General features: G+C 37.6%; 2 protein-coding genes across 2 annotated transcripts; one reads left to right on the top strand and one right to left on the bottom strand.

Moving 5' to 3' along the window:
• Window positions 1-1,750: 1,750 nt before the first annotated feature.
• LOC144439777 (indolethylamine N-methyltransferase-like) lies at window positions 1,751-6,742 on the top strand. Its single transcript, XM_078129009.1, has 3 exons — window positions 1,751-1,907; window positions 5,182-5,389; window positions 6,319-6,742. The coding sequence occupies exons 1-3, from the start codon at window positions 1,751-1,753 to the stop codon at window positions 6,740-6,742; spliced, it is 789 nt and encodes a 262-aa protein (XP_077985135.1).
• A 1,001-nt stretch (window positions 6,743-7,743) lies between these two features.
• Window positions 7,744-23,643, bottom strand: LOC144440147 (uncharacterized). Its single transcript, XM_078129420.1, has 12 exons — window positions 23,445-23,643; window positions 20,269-20,341; window positions 19,772-19,867; window positions 17,817-17,956; window positions 16,922-17,045; window positions 16,018-16,184; window positions 15,167-15,295; window positions 14,327-14,405; window positions 11,474-11,593; window positions 11,131-11,268; window positions 10,434-10,700; window positions 7,744-9,763 (listed from the first exon to the last, which is right to left on the bottom strand). Exons 1-12 carry the CDS (start codon window positions 23,538-23,540, stop codon window positions 8,748-8,750), a joined length of 2,445 nt encoding a protein of 814 aa, XP_077985546.1. The 5' UTR covers window positions 23,541-23,643; the 3' UTR covers window positions 7,744-8,747.
• Between the last annotated feature and the right edge of the window lie 541 nt (window positions 23,644-24,184).

Genomic DNA, 24,184 nt, shown 5'->3' with positions numbered 1-24,184 from the left:
TGAAGTCAAAAGTATCACTTTGTCTCGTACTACCCCTTGACAGAGATGGTAGTTAGGTGGGTCACAGGTAGGGTAAAGGTTGGGTAAAGGTGGGTAAATTTGACTTTTCGTATAGTTAACCTCAACTGAATCTCTTCTTTCGTGTCAGTAAAACCAATTTAATACTAGGCAATAATTTTGAAAAAAAAATATCAATCAGGTCTACCACTCAAGTAGTTGTTTTGTCAACTATTTTTGTCCTTGTTACCACGTCTACTCAAATAAAACCTACCTAAGAGTACCCATCCACAGACACCACCACGATCTAGGTAAGTGTAATCTGTTCACCCTATGAGATTCGCCAAGTTTTATTACAAAAGGGCGATGGATATATTCACTTGTTTCAAAGATGATGGATTGAATCATGGATTCATGGGTTTTCATTGCCTAACCAATGGTTAAGAATAGGGTCTTGGGGCCAAATTTTATTTTAGCCCCCTCAGACTAATTTTGAAGATAAAAATTGCCAACATGTATTTTTTTATATGTGGTCCTATAATGAACGTAACCATATATGTTTCATAAAATTAACATGCATTTCACACGAAAACCCATATGCCCCTGCACTATAAGTTATGTACATTTGTTTACACAAACACACTGATGGTATACCATAGTTTAGAACGAACCAATATGCACTTGGGACCCCTTTCATTTGCATATGTCAATGTACTTTGGCTCTGATTGGACCACTGCAGGTATAGTCGATACAGCTCTGCAAAAGTCCGTCTGTCGATAGCATTATTGTTCTTTTCCCCAGCGCTAGCCGGACTGTGGAGTTCTTCGACATGGCAGCAACATGGTATTCTTCAGGTGAGTATTACAACAAGCATTTTGATCCAGACAGTTATATCAAACTCTACTATAACTCACCCGATGGTTATCCCCATGATCCAGAAGTTAACAGATTCCTGTATGAAAGCTTACACCACATATTCAATGAAGGTCTGTTGTTTTGGAACACAACTACGGCCAACGGTTATTCGGATATATGTGTGTTTCTTTTATTCAACCTACAGTATGTCGACACCCATTTCAGTACTGTACGCATTTATGGCAGATGCATACGGGTAATCATAATTGTTGTCATTGAATTCATCGTTTATGTTTAGCTTTAGGCATGTTGGTATTTGCTGATGTATTTTTTTAGAGGATTTCTCATTAAAAAGTGACCATATGGATGAGAATTTGGTATTCACTTTGATTTTTAATTGATAAAACAACTTTAGTATGTTTTTCTATTGGAACAAAATAATGCGAAATAGCATACAGAAGCTCTTGTTTGTAACCCATTAAAAATTCAACAAAATTTAAATAGTCAATTATTTTTTCCCAACTAATATATATATATATATATATATATATATATATGAGCAATTTACTAGGCAATTACATTGATTATAATGTTAATTATGCAAACTAGTCTGCATTGAAGTTTCTTTATTGTAAAGAGCGCCATCAACGGTTAGAGTATGGGCGTAACCATTTAATTTTAAGCACATCTATCACTAGACCGGCTGATCGAGTAACGTGTTAGCTAATCATGCTAATAATGAACAAAACTTTGTATTAATGTCCTCATGTGAAAATGGAATAGTCATCCATATTCTGACCGTTGGTGTCGCTGTTCCCATAGTCCACGTACACTTGCGAGCGGCATTGATCAAATAAGGTTATTCTCAGAATACCAGTGACTGTGAAGTTCTTCGCCATGGCAACAACTCTCTATTCTTCAGGTGATGATTACAAGACGTACTTCGATCCAGACTGTTATCTGAAGACCTACTTCAGCTCACCCGATGGTTTCACTGAAGAACCCGATATTAACCGATTCCTGTACGAAAACCTGCATCGCATATTCCACGAGGGTAAGTTATAACAGCTAAAACGAGAGAAGCTTTATCCGGCTGCCAGAACAACATTTACATTGAATAAAACATATACATCTAAAGTTGATTATTTGGCAATTTCAAGTTGCTGTTTTACACACCAGATAATATAAAAACACTTCTGTAATAATTGTGATTGATCGATGAGGAGAGATTTTGTTTACAATTGTATAGCTTATTAGACTCCCTTCAATGTAAACTTGGTGTGTTCTTCTGCAGTAAAAGGGCTGTTTTCTAGCAAGTTTTGTTTAGTAGTGATTCAGCTGTGCTTTATTAGTAAGTAGAATATTGTGGGTAAGTTTTGAATATGTATGCCACAAATCACTTCTACTGCTGATCTTGGTTACAGTAGTACAGTTTATTAGACTCCCATCAATTTTAAGCCTGTTTTGTCCCGCAGTAAAGGTGTTGCTTTCTCGCAAGTAGAAGCGCGCCTTCAACTTGCAACTGAAGGACTTTGTTCATAATTCATATGTCTTCTGGCGAACATTTTCTTCTTTCGTAAAAAGTCTTCTGAGTAAAATTGAACAAAAGTACTGGTGTCGGTTAGCGTGTGTTAACGGAATATTGCAAAGTCCATTTTAACGCCAGCGAACAGCTTGTTCTTTCTGTGTGTAACAGCTGTTCGGTTAGATACCTAACTGATTTAATTAAAACAATACATTTTCTAACGTATAATAGTCAAACAAAGAATATACCTTTTTGCAGGACGGGGAGGTGGCGTGGGGTGGGATTGCATGCCAGGGTACGAAGGAATCATTACAATTACAAGTTTAAACACACAGAACGAGTATATAACAGTTTAAAAAAGACAAGTACAGGTTGAACCGAAGTAGTAGATGTAAATAGATAATTGATGACCGTTACAAATTGACAATATCTACCACGTGATTCCTGGCAATCAAAAGCAGATTAGCATAATAATGACCTGATGTTGATATGGTATAATGACAGGTATAATGGTATAATGACAGGTATTCTGAAATGGTATAATGAAATGGTATAATGACAGGTATTTTGTGCAGAAACGCGGCGTTGCTATGGGAAGTTGTCTTGGACCTAGTTATGCTTGTTTATTTATGTCTTATCAAGAACACCTTATTTTCAGCTCATATCAAGGGATCTTACCTGATCTATATAAACGATTTATTGATGACGGCGTTGGTGCAGCATCACTCAAACTTGAGGACCTTATGCAGTTTATTAACTACATATGTAATTTTAATCCTGCTATTCAGTATACTTATGATATTTCAAAACTAACAATCAATTTCCTTGACATCTCCCTTAGGATTGATGGTGATGATATAGCTACATCTATTTATACTAAACCTACTGATTCACATTCATATTTGCAGTATGGTTCATCACATCCTAATAAGTGTAAAGATTCCATTCCCTATTCACAATTACTTCGTTTACGTCGTATTTGTAGTAGTGATTTGGATTACAGAAAAAGGTCTGCTGAATTTTGCACGTACTTCCATCAACGTGGTTATCCTATGTCTGTTACCAACGCGGCTTTACATAAAGTATCATCTTTGTCTAGGGAAGCTTGTATCAAATCACATGATCAGAGGAGTAACAACGATCGTCCCATACTAGCTCTTACATACCATCCCTTTTCAACTAGAGTTAAAGACATTGTATACAAGCATTTTAATATCTTACGTTCTAATAGGGTTACCAATTCATTGTTTCCTGCAGTACCATTAACAGCTTGGCGTCGTGATACCAGTCTTAGAGATATGGTGGTACGTACAGAACAACGTGAATTGGAAGTTAATGCTGGTTCTTTTCCGTGCGATCGTACTCGATGTGGTACATGTCGTTTCATTATTAATACTAATCATGTTTTTGGCCCTAAGAACAGTGTGCCTGTTACAAGTAGATTTACTTGTATTAGTACTAATGTAGTGTATTGCATTACATGTCAAAAATGTGGTTTTCTATATATAGGTTCAACTGTACGTCGTCTTGGTGATCGTTTCGTGGAACATCTCCGTTTGACCAGACAAAGGAATCGTAACTATCCCGTATCTAAGCATTTTATTACAAACGATCATAATGTATCAGATATGTCCATTTCAGGAATTTGTAAGGTTTCTGGTGATGAGAAAGCTTTGAGGTTGAAGGAAGAAGAAATCATTTTCCGTCTTGGAACGCTGGAACCCCTTGGAATTAATAGATTATTCTCGTCTTTCCCAATCTAAATATCATGATTATTGGGTATTTTTTAAATTTCAGGCGTATTCTATTGGGTTCTATTAGGTGCGTGCGAATTTAAGAACTTATCCCACGTACAACCGTTTATTTATATCACGCGCGGTTTTGTTCCATTATATTTAGAAATGTTCGGGTTGTCACCTGGCATTTCTCTGTCTCGCCTATTTTTCCTTTGAAAAAGAATATTTATTCGAAACGTCGGATTTAACAGCTATTTATACGGACTGGTTTATTAGTTCCTTATGCATTTCTTGATGTTGATATGGTATTTACAATCCTCTGTAAATATCTTTTGTTTTAGTAAGTTTAATCTCTTTAAATCCTTTTGTTTGAAATCCCTTCCTACAACATGTTACGCCTTCATTCGACAGATAGTCTTTTGTCATGCCCGGCATGTCTCTGCTGGCATATCTATAGTTGTTTTAGTACATATTACAACGCTGCTTCAGTGCGCACGCGCAAGTTATTGTATAGTCATTCGGTACGCGTTATTCAGTTCAAATATTTCGTTTCCCAAGAAAATTTAGTAGTTTTGAGTAGATTTGATATGTTTCGATACTTTAGGTTAGGCAGAATATGTGTTTCTGATAACACGACCGACCTTATATAATTTAAGTCAACGAACTTAAGCAATTTCTAAAAACATTTAAAACAAAAAAAAGATAAGAAATTCTTTGTCTTCTTGACCTTCACACACGTCTGTTTTTTCTCCAGTGACGTATGTGCGTATAACAGAAGGGTTATACTGGCCGACATTTCGTTTTGTCTTGGTCGACATAACATAACATAAAATAAAATCCTTACCTACCTACCCTGTTTCTTGACGTCATGTTATCGGAAATACACAATTATCAATTGTTTAGCCTTATTAAAAAGAACTTGCCTGTTTGAAACCTGTAATCAATTATGATCGGTGTTGGATATGACAATATTTTTGTGAAATGTAGCAGAGGTAACTGGTACCTAATTGTTGAAATATTGGGTTGCTGTATGAAAATTACTCTTATTTGTTTTTATTAATCCCTAGAAGTCGTTTCTGGAGATCGTCTGATTGACATAGGCACTGGACCGTGTATCTATTCCTTTATTTCATCATGTACCAAATTCAAGGAGATAATCGCTACTGATTATGTCGAAGCTAATAGAAACGCTCTGAAGCGATGGCTAAATAATGAACCTGGTTGTTTCGATTGGAAGCCGTTTATCGAGCGAGTGTGTCAACTTGAAGGCCATAGGTAAACTTTGCTCAGACTGTCAGATATGGACAAACAAACAAACATACATACATACATACATACATGCATGCATGCATGCATGCATGCATGCATGCATGCATGCATACATACATACATACATACATACATACATACATACATACATGCATGCATGCATACATGCATGCATACATACATGCATACATACATACATACATACACACATACATACATACATACATACAGACAGACAGACAGACAGATAGACAGACAGACAGGCAGACGGGGGCATTCAGACTGACAGGCAGGCAGGCAGACAGACAGACATAGATAGATGGATGGATGGATGGATGGATTGATGGATGTTGGATTGATAGATTGACAGACAGACAGACAGACAGGCAGACAGACAGACAGACATACAGACAGACAGATATAGATAGATAGATAGATAGATAGATAGATAGATAGATAGATAGATAGATAGATAGATAGATAGATAGATAGATAGATAGATAGATAGATAGATAGATAGATAGATAGATAGATAGATAGATAGATAGATAGATAGATAGATAGATAGACAGACAGACAGACAGACAGCAGGCACAAACAGAGAGTCAGCCAGCCAGTCAGCCAGGCGGACGGACGGACGGACAGACAGACAGACAGACAGACAGACAGACAGACAGACAGACAGACAGACAGACAGATAGATAGATATATATATTGATAGATAGATAGATAGATATTCTTAGACTCTGCCTTGTCGTATTAAAGAATGAACGAGATAAACAGACTAGGAGGACTAAGAGAAGTGTATACTTTATAAAGCCATTCATTCATCATGTTTGAGTTATAGGAAAGGTAACAATCAACAAATGAGGGGGGGGGGGCAATAAATGAAATAATCTGGTAACTTTTGCTAACTGTCATTGTTTCGTCCCCAGGAACATCGAAGAACGTGAGAAGAAAATTCGTGAAACCGTCAAAGATGTGATATATTGTGATGTACATCAACCCAACCCAATTGGCACTGGACCAGTAATGGAACAGTATGATTGTGTCACCACAAGTTTTTGTCTTGAATGTGCCGCCAGTTCAAAAGCAGAATATCTCAAGTGTCTGAAAAACGTAGCTTCCCTTCTCAAATCTGGCGGTACGTTCGTACAGATTGGAGAATCGCTAAAATTTTACAATGTGGGTGATAAACGTTTTGGTGGATTTTACGCTGACGAGGAGTTTGTGATATCTGCCCTAGAGGAAGCTGGTTTCATTGATATCAAGTGTACGGTAGCTCACGATACTTCAATTGAAGAAAAGACTATTTTAGATAGTGATTATACAATGATAAACATAGCTAAAAAGAAATAGCTGGGTGTCCACATCAAAAGTGGTAGCTTAATGTTGAATTCACCTAGGGCACCAAATTCCATGAAAATTACAGTTACTAAAATCTCACCACTCCAACAATCATAGCGTTTATATGCGCTATTTGTTGGCCATCTTGGATGCTAAACTGTGTTAATGTCGACATTATTTTACATCTACTAAGAACTTGCAAATGTAACGAAAGCAAAAGTGGATGATTTTTATGTCCGAGGTGTACTTTACTTTAAGCAAAGTATCAATTAACACAGAACTAAGCAGTGTTAAAAATGTAGTAAGTTTTAGGTTTGGGTTAATAACCTTATTACTGAAGACAAAATGACATAACTCAGGTCTTCCTTGATATGCTTTACCTTAGCTAATCCACTAGTTTGAACAAATCACCCAAAATAACCCTATTCCCATATTACATGTGTATCTAAAAATGCAGTCAATATACTGTATGAAACAGTTATCCTGCATATTTTGTTTCAATTTTAGGGCTAGAGGCTAGCAATTTTAGGAGTATGTGTTTAAACTTAAACAAATTCTCCCAACTTTCACTGGCTGCTGACCATGGATGTTGTTTGCAGTAGTATGCATGCTGTTACTGTTTATATCATTAACTATTAAAATGCAGAGCCCATACAGTGTAAGTGATCTTTGTGTGTTATCTTTATGGTGTCTATCAGGCTCACTGATCTTGATAGTTCATTTAATAGCTTTGGCTCGCTTCTGTGAAAAGCAAATGTAAAATACCATCCAACTGTTGTGTTCCCAATTTAGACAACGCCTCTTCCAAGACAAAAAGATTCTCATATTTAATAGTTCAAGGGCAAAGAACGAATATTCAAAATTCTCTTTCGTATTGAATATTTCTTTCGCATAGCACCAGGAACGCCCGTGCATAAAAACTCTGGGACTAAGGTATCGATTAATATTAACAGTGTCACTTTCAGATATAGAACCCAATCTTTCTTAAAGTATGGTATCAATACAATCTGAGATCGAGTACAAATATTTATTCCTCAGAAGATGATATAATTATATTTGTCAGTACAATGTGAAAGTAAACTCAAATGATTTCACACCATGTCGTTATTTATAATCTGGAAGGTCCAGTCGTTGGGTCGGCTTATAGCAGTCGGGTTGAGTGTATTATATAAGCGGCAAGATCGACTAGATCCTTCAGGCTAACACTGATTTTTACATATACTCAGCCTTTTTATGCAATATGGAAAACATTGTGATTCGATTAATATGAATAATTTCAGACATAGTGTAATGTCAGTATACGGGCACATTTTCCAGCACACCCAATACAAAATGGACAATCCCTAAACGTGAGCCTCAGAAAGACAGAATGAAAACAAATCTTGCTGTAGGCTAATTTTATCATCTGATTTTCCAAGAGCCCAACCCAACGGCCCAGACCAAAAAAACTAAGGCATGCAAGAGCTTAATTCAATGGCCCAGCCAAAGAGTCCATCCATCAAAAGTGAACGATATCAACTGCCCTGCCCAACAGCCCAATACAACGCTCAGCCTAACCCAGCGTTGCATCCCAAGAAGCCAGTCCGACGGCCCTGTCCATAGCCCAGTCCAAGAGTCCAGCCCAAGCCCAATACACGGGCCCAACGGCCCAGCCCAATAGTCGAGCCCAAGGGCCCAGCTGAAATGTTAGGATATACCATTATCAAGCAATTTCTCAGTTCAATGTATTTAGACCGAATATATCTCTAGTGTAATAGAAAACTGACAACAAAGTTACAAATACTACCAAGCATACATATCTACTCTACATACAAGGATAAACCGAATCGTCAGTAACAACATCAACGTTTCCCATTCCCCACGTGTTCACAAGGCAAGTTTATAGCCGTCACTCGAGCTCGTATTTAGGAAAAGGTTGTGCATCTCCAGCTCTTTCTGTGCATTTTAGACTATACCATAAGATATTACAGATGGTGGGACTTGATATCATATTATTTGTAATTTCGTGGATAAACCATTATTCTCCAAGGTTGCATTTCACAGCTAATGTGCTCAGCGATTCCTCTGACGAAGTATTAACGGGTTCAGAGTTATATATCTGGAAGGCGGTTGGTATGTTGTGTGTTCTTGCCACTGAACTAAGAGTGTCGGTCGATTGCGTTGTCTCTGAGATGCTGTCGTCAACTCTGGGTGGTATGTACACGTAATTCCAACTCGGAGGGGGTGAGGTATCCTCGGTAATCATCGGAACCTCGTCGACGACCATCGGATCTTGATAATATTGACTGCTTGCACCAAACATATCAACAGCGCAGTTTTCGTTGAAATTGGAAATCGCACTTTTGTATGGTGAACTGTGTGAGTCGTACGGTATAGATGCTGTCATGTCATTCATAGATTTCGTATGTTCTTCGTCCTCGAACCAAGTCGAAGCTAGTGAAACTAATCTTACCATATTATACACTGCTGTCTTCATATTTTTACCTTCCTCGCTCTGTGTCAGGATTTGTTTCATGCAAGGAACAGAACTCGTTGCCGTAGCCGACATCTCAGGTACCGAGTGCAAGTTGAGGTACAACTGTTCCATCTGCGATAACAGTTTGTAGCGAGTTCCCATCGTTGTTAACGGTTCGGGGATATCATCTGGTCCAGAATAGTCAAAATAAACCGTCACATATTTCCCCTTCCGTGCAAAATCCGTGGAAGTAAAATCCTGCAACACTATATTCAACGATGAAGTGAAGCTCCCTCTATTTTGCAACTGCACTGTTCTTTCGTTTATGTCTTTACTGAGTTGCTTCTCCCAGCAAACTCTTGTCCCTTTTGAAGCTACGATGACGATTCTGTCAGCATCGTGGAACTGTTTGTACAACCACATTGTTATGCCTTCCACAGCAATGTCAGTTTCATCCCATAAATCAATGTACACGTCACAACCGCATCGTTTGTTCAGGAATCGCGCGAAAGAATTTACCACCGTTTTATGCAAATGACAGTCATTTGCATATAATACCAACACACGTGGAATGGCCCCTGTAATATAGAGAAGAAAAAAACAGACAATTGCAAGATGAAAGATTTGATAAGTTTAAATGTTTCTTGCGACTTTATAATTAGCTTTGATTTTTAGGTATTTATGTTTTTACTGTGCTCCTCAAAAATTCAAAATCTTAAAATGTTTGCTGCTACTCCGTTTAATTTTTTAAAAACATATTGTCAGTTAATTAAGGAAGAACATTCGGGTATCCCCGTGTAAATGGAAGTGAGAATGACATCAATATCAATCCATTTTAGAATTAAATAGGCCGACGAATACTTTGTAAACTCTGTCGGAAAATAAATGTCAATTTCCTTTTAAAAAAACAATACGGCAATTCCTTATATTCCCACGTGACGAGGAAACTTTGGATGGAATTTTGAAAAAACTTTGCTTTTCAGGGAAATTGATCCCCGTGACGCATTGTGTGTTTTATATATTACCAGACATGTGAATTAAAAGTTGGCTTTCGTTTCCTGGAGTGGTGTTCCCCTTTTAGTCATACGCTTGAGTTTGTAGGTTTTTTTTTGTCAAATCAATTTCTGATACCTATGTACATGTAAATCTTGAGACATTACATTCCCTTCAAATTTCACAACACGGTAGACAAAAAAATGCTATATTGAAAGCAACTGTTTATGGCATAATCATTCTAAAAATGTTTACCTTGCTTCGATGGTGGCGGTGATACCAACGTCGAACGTTTCTCAGTTGGCGCTATGACGAACACACTTTTGGTATTACTACGTCCACGACGGTAGTACAGGACACTGACAACAACCAATACCATGATTAGGAATATTGGAACGGCGATATATGTCGTTAAATTCAGTACAATAAAGTTGGTCTCCTTGGGTGAATTATCATTAAAGGAAGTCAAGCTGATGGTGTTTGTGACTGTAGACGTATGTGCTGGAGTGCTGAGGTTCAGTACTGTTGACAAGAAGAGAACCAACCAAGTTTATATAATAGTCTAGCTGTGACCTTTGGACTTTCTTTTGGCATTACAAGCGACAGAAAGTCGCATTGTACCAAAGGTGTACATCACGGGCGCGGCGTTTACGCCTGTGTTGTGCGCCCTGAATATATGCTACTCTTGTCCCTCGGCTTTTGTTCGTCAACTTTCGGAGTACAGACCCGAGGTCCTATCACACAAGTCTAGGAGTATTTTACTCGGGTTTTGAATACCTAAATGGAACCACACTTCCATATTATAATTATTGTAATCTTTGCATGCCATAGATTGTAAAAATCCTCTTCTTTTTATATTTATTATCTCTTCAGCAATTGACTCTTGTCACATGAGGAAATGGTGGTGGCATACATTATTTTACATTCTCACCTGTTCATACTTGATACTTACTTTGACAAATGTGGTTGTTGTCCATGGCAATGGAATCACCCACACATTCACACTGATAATCAGTAGCATTATTAATAGCTGTACAGTTGCCATAACTACCACACTTTTCAATACCATCAAGTACGTGACATGGGTTAGCTGAAGAGGAAAGAAAACATTTATTTTATTACATTTTTTTATGAATCAACATTTGAAAAATCTTTAAAAAAAGTTAATATCGTCTTGCAGTGGTTGAAGAATTGTATATAAAACGCTCTTCCGTTTTGTTCTCCTTATGCGAATTTCTAGCCTCGATTCATATTTGCTACAATATGATTAACATAAAGTTTGTCAGATAACGTACCTTGACAAACATTGTTAATCTGAAGGTCACCATGGTTACAGGTACATTGGTAGTAGGGTTCAGTCTCTGTATGACGGCATTGACCATGATCACCACAGACTTTGACTGTACATGGATCCTCTTTCAAGTTTCATGCAAGAGAAAAAATGGTTTGATAACTAAAAGGTTATAATGCCTATAGTGTATGTATGTATGTATGTATGTATGTACGTGTATGTGTGTGTGTGTGTGTGTGTGTGTATGTATGTATGTATGTAAGTATGTATGTATGTATGTATGTATGTATGTATGCATGTGTATGTATGTATGTATGTATGTATGTATGTATGTATGTATGTATGTATGTATGTATGTATGTATGTATGTATGTACGTACGTACGTACGTGTGTGTGTGTGTGTGGGGGGGGGGTGTTGACGTTTTTAGTTTTAGGGACGTTGGCCAATTATTATTATTTATTTATTGGCCCTCAAGTATATATAGTATACAACTCACAAAAGTCCAAGCGACACAAATACAAATACAAATACACTAGTCCACAAATACAACTTAGCAATGATTTAACAATCTGACGGCTGACGGGACAAAACTCTTGCTGTAACGAAATTTGGAGCATTTAAGACAGTGGTATCTTCGGCCGGATGGGAGAATATCAAAATATGCATTAAGTCGATATTTGTCGTCAACAGCAGTCACACGTGCCTTGCGCAGTATTGCACAATCAGTGAGATCGGAGAGAGCAGGTGTAGGCAGGCCCACAATTTTATCAGCAGTGAAAGAAATATTCAGGAGTTTATTTCGATTGACAACAGAGAGCAGAGGGAAATAACAGATGTTACAATAAGTTATATTAAAAGAGGTTCAATAATGCTACGATAGAGTAGCAGAAGCAGTTTAGCATCTATATTGAAAGAGCGCAACCGGCGAAGCACGTGTAAACGCTGCTGGCATTTCTTGTGGACAGCTGTAGTATGATGTGTAAATGAGAGTTTATTGTCAAGGTTCAAACCAAGGTATTTGTAAGACACCACTTGTTCAACAGGCTCACCATTAATCACAATGGGGCTATCAGGCACTGCATTTCGACGAAAGTCAATGGTCATCTCTTTTGTTTTGGACACATTTAGCTCACCACTCAGAAAAAACGTGTTTAATGAACTTCTATAAACCTTCACAGAGTCTGCATCGTTCAGGAGAGCAAGTATGGCAGCATCATCAGAAAATTTAAAAAGTAAACTACTAGAATCAATGCTCTGACAATCATTTGTGTACATAATATATAAAAACGGGCTTTAATATAACGCAGCCTTGGGGTGCGCCAGTATTAGTGGTGAGCATAGTAGATTTTGATTCACCAACCTTAACACACTGGGGTCTATCACTAAGGAAATTATAAACCCAATGAATGATCACAGAGGGGATATCAAGCTTCAGTAATTTCTGTATCATAATGTGACGCTGTATATATATACAGGGCCGGTAGGGAAAGTGCACGAATCGCCTTTGTTAACTAGTTCGACTAAATTGATTGTACAGATAGATTTCATTCATAAAACTTGACAGGATGTTTTGCAAACAGCAGGACACCACTTCCCATTAAAAGCCAATCCAATCCAAAGATTATGTCGGATGAAGCAACCATTTTCACTGAGATAAAGAACTCTATGTAGCAACATTGAAAAATGAGAAAAATAGTTATATTTCACAACCAAGGTAATTTTTCATACCAGAGAACGTTGACGTTTCGACTACCATCGATGAAAAATTACCTTGGTTGTGAAATATAACTATTTTTCTCAAGATATTGTACAACCTGATGAAAATATTCACGGAAACATTGAAAAATGTTACAAGGAAACCAGTCGACATATAAAAAACGAATGTTTAGTATGCCTTTCCAATAGCTTTGAAAATGAAACATCAATGTTTAGGATGTAAAAAAAACCTGTAAGAGTAATGTAATAAAATATAAGTAGTTGACTCGCTTGCTGGATCTACACTCTTACACATGTACACATGGTGTCATTTCCTTCAAGTCCAAAAGTCTGCCTCAAGATCAAATACGCATGATGATACAAAGAATGATTACTGCCTGGCTGGGTGCCTACTGCGTGTATGACAAGGATCCCACTGCGTGTTAGACTAAACATGATAACTATAAATTGGCATTATGTTAAGAGACCCGATTCGTTCACTTCAAAGTCAACAGCCTTATTTAAATTATCAGCACATACGTCGTGTAAATTGTGTCTTCGTGTTATCACTGTTATTGTATGTGTTCTTTTACAACAGGTATTATAATTACAATTTTATGGATTTAATCAAGAATTACATGACGGATTATTGCATTAGCGCGACTTTCCCAAATTGGTGAGCCAGCAAGTCGGGTGTTATAAAAATTGTTTGCATCTCTAAAGCTAACTGTAACTGTATGACATTAACTGTATGATATCAGGGGCTTCACACTTAGATATGGAGCTTAGCCTTGCCTGATGTGTTTTGTAATAGTGTTTTATGACATTTGTAAATATTGCCAACAAACACTATTCAGTGATAAGAAAGACAAGAAACCCCACTTTCTTAGTTAATGGCTCGATTCTGTAATGATCTTATCTTATCTTATCTTATCTTATCATTTAATAACAAACATTAGTTTGACGAAGTAATCACTGATGGTGATCTTAAGAAATGGTATACATTTATGCTGACAATTTTTATTCAAAACAACATTTCGATTTGTTGTAAGGTCAGAGCAATTACTGACCTCTCACGATATCTAGCAAAGAAACACTAGTTCACGTAATACACTTCTGTTTGGATTTTATTCAAAAATTGGTCAAAAATTCTGACTTACTTTCAATCACGAAATCTTTCGATGAACTCCACGTACAAGTGGTAAATGACTCACATTTGGCGTCTGGTTTGGGTTGTACCTGTCAGAGGAAAATTACATCATTTGTTAAGAAGAAAACAACAACAACAACAACAACAACAACAACAACAACAACAGCAGCAGCAGCAGCAACAACAAACAACGCTTGCGTTCAGTAAATGGTCCAATTGTTATTATCATCGACATCCCTGCCACCACCACAACAAACATCCACACTTCCAACACTATCTCCTACACTCTTGCTGTCATCATCTACAGCATCATATAAACTAAATTGCTGCTACTGTCATCCACCACCACCATGTACACGACCAGATCACTACCACTCTCAAAATTCCCTGTACCACTGCTGTCATCCTCCCAACCACCATTTAATACTACACCACCAACACACCCACACAATTAGACTGCAGCTGCTATCACCCCTCCCCACCACCACCACCACCACCACCACAATCTGAAAAACTAGACGACCGTTGGTGTCATTTGCTTATGTCGTGGGCGCTGCCATCACCAACACCACTACTACCACTAGCAACGACAGCAACACAATAACTTTCAACAACAACAACAACAACAACAACAACAACAACAAAAACATCCACCACAATCAGCATAACCAAAGCTATACTGTCACCACTACTACCACCAACACCAACACAGCAGCACCATCACTAACAACAACAACAACAACATCATCATCACCACTGTGACTACTGCCGCAACCAGAGCAACTGAAGTCTACATGACATAGAATATATAATACACAACTGAACGATTGTAAGTAAATGTGTTACATACCCCTATATAATATTCTCCCATTGAAATATTTTCAAATCTGAATTCTATCCCAGTCGTATCTAAACTTCCACACCAGTCAGTAACATTATATGATAGCATAACACCTTCCTTCTTCTCGTCGTCATGCATCTGAAATATATATGATATATATATATATATATATATATATATATATATATATATATATATATATATGTGTGTGTGTGTGTGTGTGTGTGTGTGTGTGTGTGTGTGTGTGTGTGTGTGTGTGTGTGTGTGTGTTTGTGTGTGTTTGTTAATTCTATGACTTATACAGCATAATGTCATAAGATTCAACATTTCTCAACACCAAAGTGTTACAGTTACAGTTCAGTTCAGATGAGGCACCCTTTTTCCTTGCCAATGGACAAACATTTTGTTAACTAGTTATAATTAGATGTAATTCCCCATTTCCCATATCGCTAGACGAGTAGCCACCACCCTTAGAAGAACAATAATGGAGAATAACATAATTATACCAGCGCCTGTAATATGAAAGAAACATCCGGGAAAGTAATGGTAATTTTGAATGTTTTAACTCATATTTCGAACACAGCAGAAGCAATGCTGTAGACACGTGTTGTTGTGACATAGACGAGCGTTGTTGTGACGTAGAATGACCATAGTATCTCTTGCATGTTTTGTAGCTCTAAATGGCTCGAGCTTGGTCTAATGTTTATATAACCATTATAATTAATGGATCCAATAAACGTAATCGGTTGGCAGTGTTTCTCGTAGCTAAGCAATTGAGATTATGTGGTATATGTAATACCTTTAAGTGTTCATAATACCTGAATGACATTAGTAAAGCAAATAACGAAGGTTAATCTTACTGTATCGATTTGAAAACTGTGTTTATTTGATTGTCCTCTCATTATACTGATAATATAAGATGTGAAACCAAACGTATCAGGAGCCTTCCAGAAGAAACCATTGATATTCTGAAAGTGTTCCGACACGTACACAGCAGTTTCCCATAACGACGCCTGTGGAGGATTTCCTAGGGATAAAAAGTAATTGCAATTAATGTACTGATGCCACAAATCGTACAATAAACGTTTCCACAGTATTCATAATATTTTGTCGAGGAATTGTTCTCTTCTTAGACTTCTCATTGGAGCGCCAAATTTCTGTTCCCTTCCGTCTTGTGGCTTTTATTCAAAGAGGAGTTGCCAAAGACTGAAAATTAAATTGGTAACCCCCTAGAAGCAATTGGCAAGGGTTTTAAATAAATGCGATTATTTCATAATCCCTCTTTTGGTAAGGAATTGTTCTCCTCTCTTCGCGACAATGGGTAACCCTTTCCACAAATCCAAATATCATAAACACAATATAACCACTTCCCTTTGGAATAGTAAAGCTGACCTGGGTAACACAGTGATGGTAAATGACAACTGTTCATTGTTATGGAGTAAATGTTGACCATTCACACATTCAGAAGTGAATTCGTGACAGCGGCTGTAAAAGACGGGCAAGTTAGTTAACACACGAATCCTTTCAGCAAACAAAGAACCAGTCAGCCATGTTTTCATCTACCTGCTTATCCATCCACCCATGTGCCCAACCAGCCACTAACTAGCCAACCTCTCTTCCATCAATTAACCAACCGGCCAACCAACTGACTGACTGACTGACCAGCCGACCGACCGATCAACCAAAGGATCAACCGACTGATCGACGATGAACCGACTACCAAATCTCTTTTTCTCTCAGACTAGATAATTCTAATGTACTTACCTTCACCTATCGTAATTATTGTGTTGATAATTGAGTGAGGGGGAAATGGTTTGACTACAGCTGAGTATCTACTACCAGTTGGAAGTTGGCGAATGCAATCAAAATAAAAAGAAACTTCAGAGTGCTGCATAAGATGATGAAAAAGGTTTGGTTATGTTGAGGCGACATTAATGGTAATTGGGCAGTACATGAGTAGGAACAATTGTTGATACATGGATACATTCACATTGACAGAAAGTGGAAGTTTATTTTTCTTTTAAGATATTTAAAAAAAAAAAAAAAATTTTTGTGCTGGGAATTCCTCCCAGCGATTTTCTGTTATGCAGACAAATACACACAAACAAACAAACACAAATGCTACAGAGATCCATCCGGGTTTTGGACTACGTGGCAGGGCTATATGTTGCACGCTCTATATCACGTTGCTGTGGAACTGTCAAGGCTTTCCCATTCAGTCCACAGTCTATCCCAGTGTCACCCAGGCCCGGCAAACATAGCACCTGCGGGCTCCGTTGTTTTAAGATATTACCTATCACATAAATAATATCAATACGTTAATATCAGATGTTGACTGTCGCAAGGTCATCCAACTTGATACAATTTTTAGAAGCATATACAGGCAGACGATAATTTTAGTGCAATTCCAAAACAACAGTCCGACTTATGCAGTCTCTAATGTGTATAATGTTGATTGTTTCATGCTGAATTAGGAGGGCCAACTGAATTTCACTCTAGATCTATTTCAAAGAGAATATAGCAATAAAACGGAAAATGGCAAAGCTAGTCCGGTCCGTCTCCTGGGACATGAGTAGTGCAACATTTGTACAATTGAAGTGTTTTTGTAGTTCTCCTGAGGGCAATATACAACATGTATACAATTACCAAATTAGCTTACCTGCTGAGTGAGTACATCTGTCTGTTGAGGTTGTGTTAAGTTAAACGTAAAACATTTTGTCAATCCCAAAGGATAATGGAACCCTCCCATGCCGTCAATGTTCATAACGACAATCTGTATCGCCGTTGTGTTATCAATACCTATTGAATGGATAGAATGGGGGTTATTACACCATCATTCGGCATGTGTACTTTTCAAACTATGGGGCATGATACCTTCATTTGGGACGTGTACTTTCCAGGCTATGAGGCATGATACCGTCATTTGGGACGTGTACTTTCCAGGCTATGGGGCATGATACCATCATTGGGACATGTACTTTTCAGGCTATGGGGCATGATACCGTCATTTGGGACATGTACTTTTCAGGCTATGGGGCATGATACCGTCATTTGGGACGTGTACTTTTCAGACTATGGGGCATGATACCGTCATTTGGGATGTGTACTTTTCAGACTATGGGGCATGATACCGTCATTTGGGATGTGTACTTTTCAAACTATGGGGCATGATACTGTCATTTGGGATGTGTACTTTTCAGACTATGGGGTATGATACCGTCATTTGGGACGTGTACTTTCCAGGCTATGGGGCATGATACCGTCATTTGGGACGTGTACTTTCCAGGCTATGGGGTATGATACCGTCATTTGGGATGTGTACTTTCCAGGCTATGGGGCATGAGACCATAATTTGGGATGTGTACTTTTCAGGCTATGGGGCATGATACTGTCATTTGGGACGTGTACTTTTCAGGCTATGGGGCATGAGACCATAATTTGGGATGTGTACTTTCCAGGCTATGGGGCATGATACTGTCATTTGGGACGTGTACTTTTCAGGCTATGGAGCATGATACCGTCATTTGGGACGTGTACTTTTCAGGCTATGGGGCATGATACCGTCATTTGGGATGTGTACTTTCCAGGCTATGGGGCATAATACCGTCATTTGGGACGTGTACTTTCCAGGCTATGAGGCATGATACCATCATTGGGACGTGTACTTTTCAGGCTATGGGACATGATAGGGAAGACATCAAATTCAATTGTAAAGATTGGGGATCAGTAATCCTGTTCAAAAGTGGAATTTGGCGTACACAAATCTTTATCTGATGTGACTGTCATGGTTTTATCAACATTTATTTTAAAATGCGGCATCTATATCAAATGTTTTAGAAAACACTGTTTCCTGCATAACTGTAGCAAATACGGAAACGGTAGAACAAATTTCCCATTCTTTTCTATGGAGATGTCATGTAGACATCGCTCATACAATTCTACATTTGGTTGACGGATATCGAATTGAATGGTGCATATACAGTCAAGTTCAAAATACCGTGCAGCTTTTCTGTTTGATACAACCACGCAGAAACCAACAAGAAGCTGTATATGCCACACTTCAATAGCAAGATCGCATTTTTTGCTACATTTAGTTGAAACGAAATAAACCATTTAAATGTATTGCAACTCCATGCAGACATTCGGGCGCCAATGTTTTTCTTAGTATCAAACGTCCTTTGCGGTGTTCATTTGATCTCTGTATGGTGGCATGTGTAGTTCACTTCACTTAGACAAAATGTAGCAAGAAACTGTACTCATTCAATCTTGCTATCTCAAAGTGTAGCATGTCCAGTTTCTTATTGGTTTCTGTGTGGTTGTATCAAACAGACAACCTGCACGGTATCGTGCAAGTCACTGTATTTTATCGGGTCATGTCATTGCATCCGTGATTATACAACAGGGAACATATATTTGATAATATTATTTACAAATTGTCTATTGTGAATTATAATCCTATATTGATGGTACAAATCAAGATATCTGATTGGTCAATATATAAACAATAACTGTGCTATAAAAGTGACAAATTACACTTGTAATGTGAATATTCAGGTTCTGGGGCCAATATGTACGCCATTTCCATTGCATTTGTAGTAATCACAAACTACTTACCTGCATTGTCTAATGTAAAAGTGATGTTGATGGAATCTCTTGAGCGACTTTCTTGATGTACATCAGATTCGGTGACGGGAGGGCATCTATGGAATCCTGTAACAAAGAAAAAAAGAGTGATATTAACGGTGACATCAAGGTTAAACTACAAGACTTAGTACGAATGACAATGTTTCAGAGTTTGGCTGTTAGATGATATAATATTCATCGTAGACCCAGAACCATGGATTTGTATACAACATTTACCATAATTTCAACCCAAACTGCATTTTCCTTTTTTGTTGTAGGAAAAAGTAAAATGTTGTACCGATAGTAAACATGCAAACAAAATGACGAAATATTATAGGTTCTCAGATAGAACAAAATAAAGGTGAAATTGGTATCAAAAGTAAGACATTTTGTTCGACAGGGTCCTGCCACGTAAATCTATATTTTTTTGACACTCTTTTGGAAAAATTCAAATGACAAATCTGCATTGCAAAATATTGACAACTTACCTGGACACTCAAACAATTCACTGTCTTGTATAGAATTGAATTCATAGACACTGCCACCATATTCTGTATATAGCTGTAGGGAAGGTAAGTATCAATACATTGTCAGGTGTTACATCACACCAGTATGTACATAATGCAAATTTAGAGTCAGATATGTCTAAACATTACAAATAACAGTGCAAAAATTGCAAGTTCGCACCGTCTCCATGCCTACGATTGGCCCTGAATGAGAAAAGTATTTGACGGTCAATCGATGTCGTCTGCATCTATCATGGCCACCCGTCGATTCAGGCCAGCTTATGGTGGAAGAGCCCCTTAGGTCACTTTGTTTTGGCTGAATGAATAACAATATCCAATACGGGGAATAATAGCTAATGATCCGTATAGTGTACTCTCGATGATTGTCAGCTAGGTGCAATAAATGAATGTTTCTTTTCCAAATTGGGGTGGTGAGACGAGTAGCATGCATGGTGTGTATGATTGAGGAAATTTCAGAGAAAGTTCTATCGTAATGTGAGAGTTGGAGAATCGAACCTTTTCACAATTCTTCAATGTTTTTTGCAAATCGTAGTATAGACTACCCCCCTTTGTAGTTTGTCATGTATGTGGAATTTTAAATATATATATATATAGTTTTGGTAGTTCTGGAACTCTTTCTTGGTTGTAACTCGGAGTTTCACGCATAGTGCGATCATCAGACAACATCTGTTGTCTGATGATTGCACTATGCGTGAAACTCCGAGTTACAACCAAGAAAGAGTTCCAGAACTACCAAAACTATTGCGCTCTGCCACGTCACTGCGGTTTAGAGCACTGTCTTAGCAGATTGATACTCACCGAGTTATATATATATATATATATATATATATATATATATATTTGGTTCTATATATATATATATATATATATATATATATATATATATATATATATATATTCAAAAGAATAAGGATGTTTCAGAGTTTCACGCTTCGAGCGATCATCAGACAACTAAATTGTGATTGTCAAAATCGGTACATACACTTAATGTTTGTATGTATATATTGCGTTATAAGATGGTCGGACTAAACTATTCCTTACGGGGATTTACTTCTGTAGTTGGCGAGCGAGTATTTGCCTTCATGGCGACATTTTGAGACCAGTTCGGATTTTTTGTACAGTAACACACTCTTTTCAGCATTGATTTATACAATGTTTCTCAGTTAAACAGAGGTTACAACGTTTCGTCTCACTTGTGTAAGCAGCCGCTTGGGTGATGATATCCCACCTGATATTATATGGTTGGTTCCTTTCCTTCAAATTCCAAACTTGTTTGGATAGCTCTGTGCTGTACTGTAACTTCTTATGAGTAAATGTGTGTTTGTGGTTTGAGAATAGTTGTTTAAATGTGTTTAAAGTATAGTTTTGTGTTGTTGTTATCTGGTGTGACTTGTGCCCTGTATATTACGTTGGTTGATAGGCAGTTGCCGTTGAGTGGACACTGTTTGCGATCTCTACAGCTGCAGGATTTATTAGGTTTCTGTGTATGGTCTGTTCTGACTGACTTGTTGTGTGTTTTCACAATACTCGACATGTTCGGCATGGAACTGTAACTTAACTTCAGATTTCCTTTGTTGAAGATCTTATGTAGTTTAGTGTTTGGGGGGGGGGGGGGAAATGCCTCTCAATAAGACGGAGAAATATCTTGCCGATGTTAGATTTAACACTCTTGTTGAATGGCGGATTAAACCATAATGATGTTTCTTTGTCTGTTATTTCTCTTCCCTATGTGTGGTGTCTCCATATAAATTTTCCTTATAGCCGCTGTTTTTTAGGGCATCATTGTAGAAAGGTGCAGCTTTTTCAAACACTTCCTTTCTGGAGACATGTTTGCTTACACCAGACATTAATCGATAATGTTATGTTTAAAGGTACACTCGCTAGCTGGAACGTTTTTTTGAAGCTGTGTAGTTAGATACAGTGATCATGACTTACTCATAGTATTGTTCTGTGTATTGAATGTCGTATGGGTGAATTATATTTGTTTAGCAGTACATCATATCGTATCGAACAACATTGTGTATATATATATATATATATATATATATATATATATATATATATATATATATATATATATATATATATATAAACATTACGTTTTTGAATATATGCACCCAAAACATCAGCACCCTTGTGACTCACGATTTCATCTAACAACTGTACTACTTATAGATAAAAAAAAACAGATCACTAATTGACATGTACAATGTCTAATTAATGGTATTTTACAACTTTCACGGTAAATGTATTGTTGGTTGTCTGATCGAATACTTATTCCCAAGTCAAAGTTAGTGCAGCTTTAAAATCGATAGTTTTATTTATATTTGCATATATCCCCTTCAAGGAAGGTCAACACCAAACCTTTCTGATAAATTTGGAAACGTGCAGAGCAACGTTCACTACTTTATCCCGGGGCCTTGATGGTATCAAATATCAGACTTCCTTGTATTTTTTAGAAGGAAGCAGACAAGAAGGAAACTAGATCAAGGTCACGAGTTTTTAAGATACGATGACTCACTGTTGTTTTGTTTAAGTTGGGTGTATATATTCACTGAAAGCCTACTTTTTCTGAGCTTTTAAACCATTTTTATGAAGCACTAGCAGTAGATGGTTTACAGTCGGAAACACGACAGACTATAAGCATTGCGTAAGTCAAACTAACGTATATGGAGAACTGTTTACGTTTATGGAGGCCCCGAAAGAGTGTTTATTATATCGGTGATGTTACCGTATGTCATTAAATGCAGACAATTATCCTTGTATCACGTCACAAAATAAATGAAAATCACAATTTTCGCCCGGTATTGCTTCTGTTGTTCATAACTTGACTGTGTTCCAATGACCCTTGACCCCAATAGAAACAATATACTCGATTATATCCATGGATGTAGTGACAGACGAAAGAGTGCAGTGGGAGTCAAACAACCAATGTCCTGTCAAAGGCGTGTATACATCGACGTACAATCTACAATTATATTTACAGTAATTATAGCGGGTCCCTCCCTTAATACCGTTAGTATATAACGGTCGCTGAATGCACAAATTGTAAGAACGATCAGTTCATAACACTACAATTTCTACTTCCTGGCAGAACAGACGACCGAGTTTACGCTGACAACAAATGCTCGACTTACTTTACACTCCGTTTCTCGCCCACTGGCAAGGTTGGTATAAATGGTGATGTACATTAAGAAAATCACGGGGGTGACGACACATCTACAGCGACACATTATGGCAGGATAACTTCATCACCATTCTCCTAATGTACGTGTACGTGTATCAACATGTAGATGGCCAGCAGTCCGAGTAAGAACTGACCGTGATTGTAGCGCCGTTCCATCTCTAAAGAGAGTCAGTTCCGGGTACTCATTAATATAAACTGCGGTAATATGATACTCCAAGCAACTTGACTGGTGACGCAGGAAATGCATCATCAATAGCATAATAACGGGAATGGGGGTGGGGGTGGGGGTGCGGGGGTTATTTTCCTATATACAGTCTACAGAGTTACTGTTTACAGGTTCATAGTAGTCTAGATGCTATATGTGGCGTTGGTGATCCTTCCACGTCTAGTGAAGTGGATGACTCTAAACATACATGCATATTCCGTTGAAATAATTAAATTAGCAACAATAGCTGTATATAAATCCAATCGAAACATTAATATAAATTTCTGGCTTTATCGCATCTTCAGATGACTTACTTTCAGGTGAAGATTGGAGTAAACATTATTTGCATGTCACACACAATTGCACTAATTGAATATTAATGAGTAACTGTGTAATAATAAATGTATTAGCCAATTACAAATGCTGTCAATGTTGCGTATTATAATATTTGTACGTATATGGTCTAGTTTATAAAATTGTTAGAT

This window comes from Glandiceps talaboti, chromosome 9 (assembly GCF_964340395.1).
Source record: "Glandiceps talaboti chromosome 9, keGlaTala1.1, whole genome shotgun sequence".
NCBI lineage: Eukaryota > Metazoa > Hemichordata > Enteropneusta > Spengelidae > Glandiceps > Glandiceps talaboti.
The sequence above is the reverse complement of the archived record's forward strand: the minus strand, read 5'-3'. Positions and strand labels throughout refer to the sequence as shown.

Excerpts from the sequence above, each read along its gene's own strand:
- LOC144439777 (XM_078129009.1), top strand. The coding sequence starts at position 1,751 with ATGGCAACAACTCTCTATTCTTCAGGTGATGATTACAAGACGTACTTC. Across the intron at positions 1,908-5,181 it reads GCATCGCATATTCCACGAGG|AAGTCGTTTCTGGAGATCGT; the intron begins GTAAGTTATAAC and ends ATTAATCCCTAG. Across the intron at positions 5,390-6,318 it reads TGTCAACTTGAAGGCCATAG|GAACATCGAAGAACGTGAGA; the intron begins GTAAACTTTGCT and ends TTTCGTCCCCAG.
- LOC144440147 (XM_078129420.1), bottom strand. The coding sequence starts at position 23,540 with ATGTGTCGCTGTAGATGTGTCGTCACCCCCGTGATTTTCTTAATGTAC. Across the intron at positions 16,185-16,921 it reads AATAATTACGATAGGTGAAG|GAAATCCTCCACAGGCGTCG; the intron begins GTAAGTACATTA and ends TTTTATCCCTAG. Across the intron at positions 14,406-15,166 it reads TGGGAGAATATTATATAGGG|GTACAACCCAAACCAGACGC; the intron begins GTATGTAACACA and ends TTCCTCTGACAG.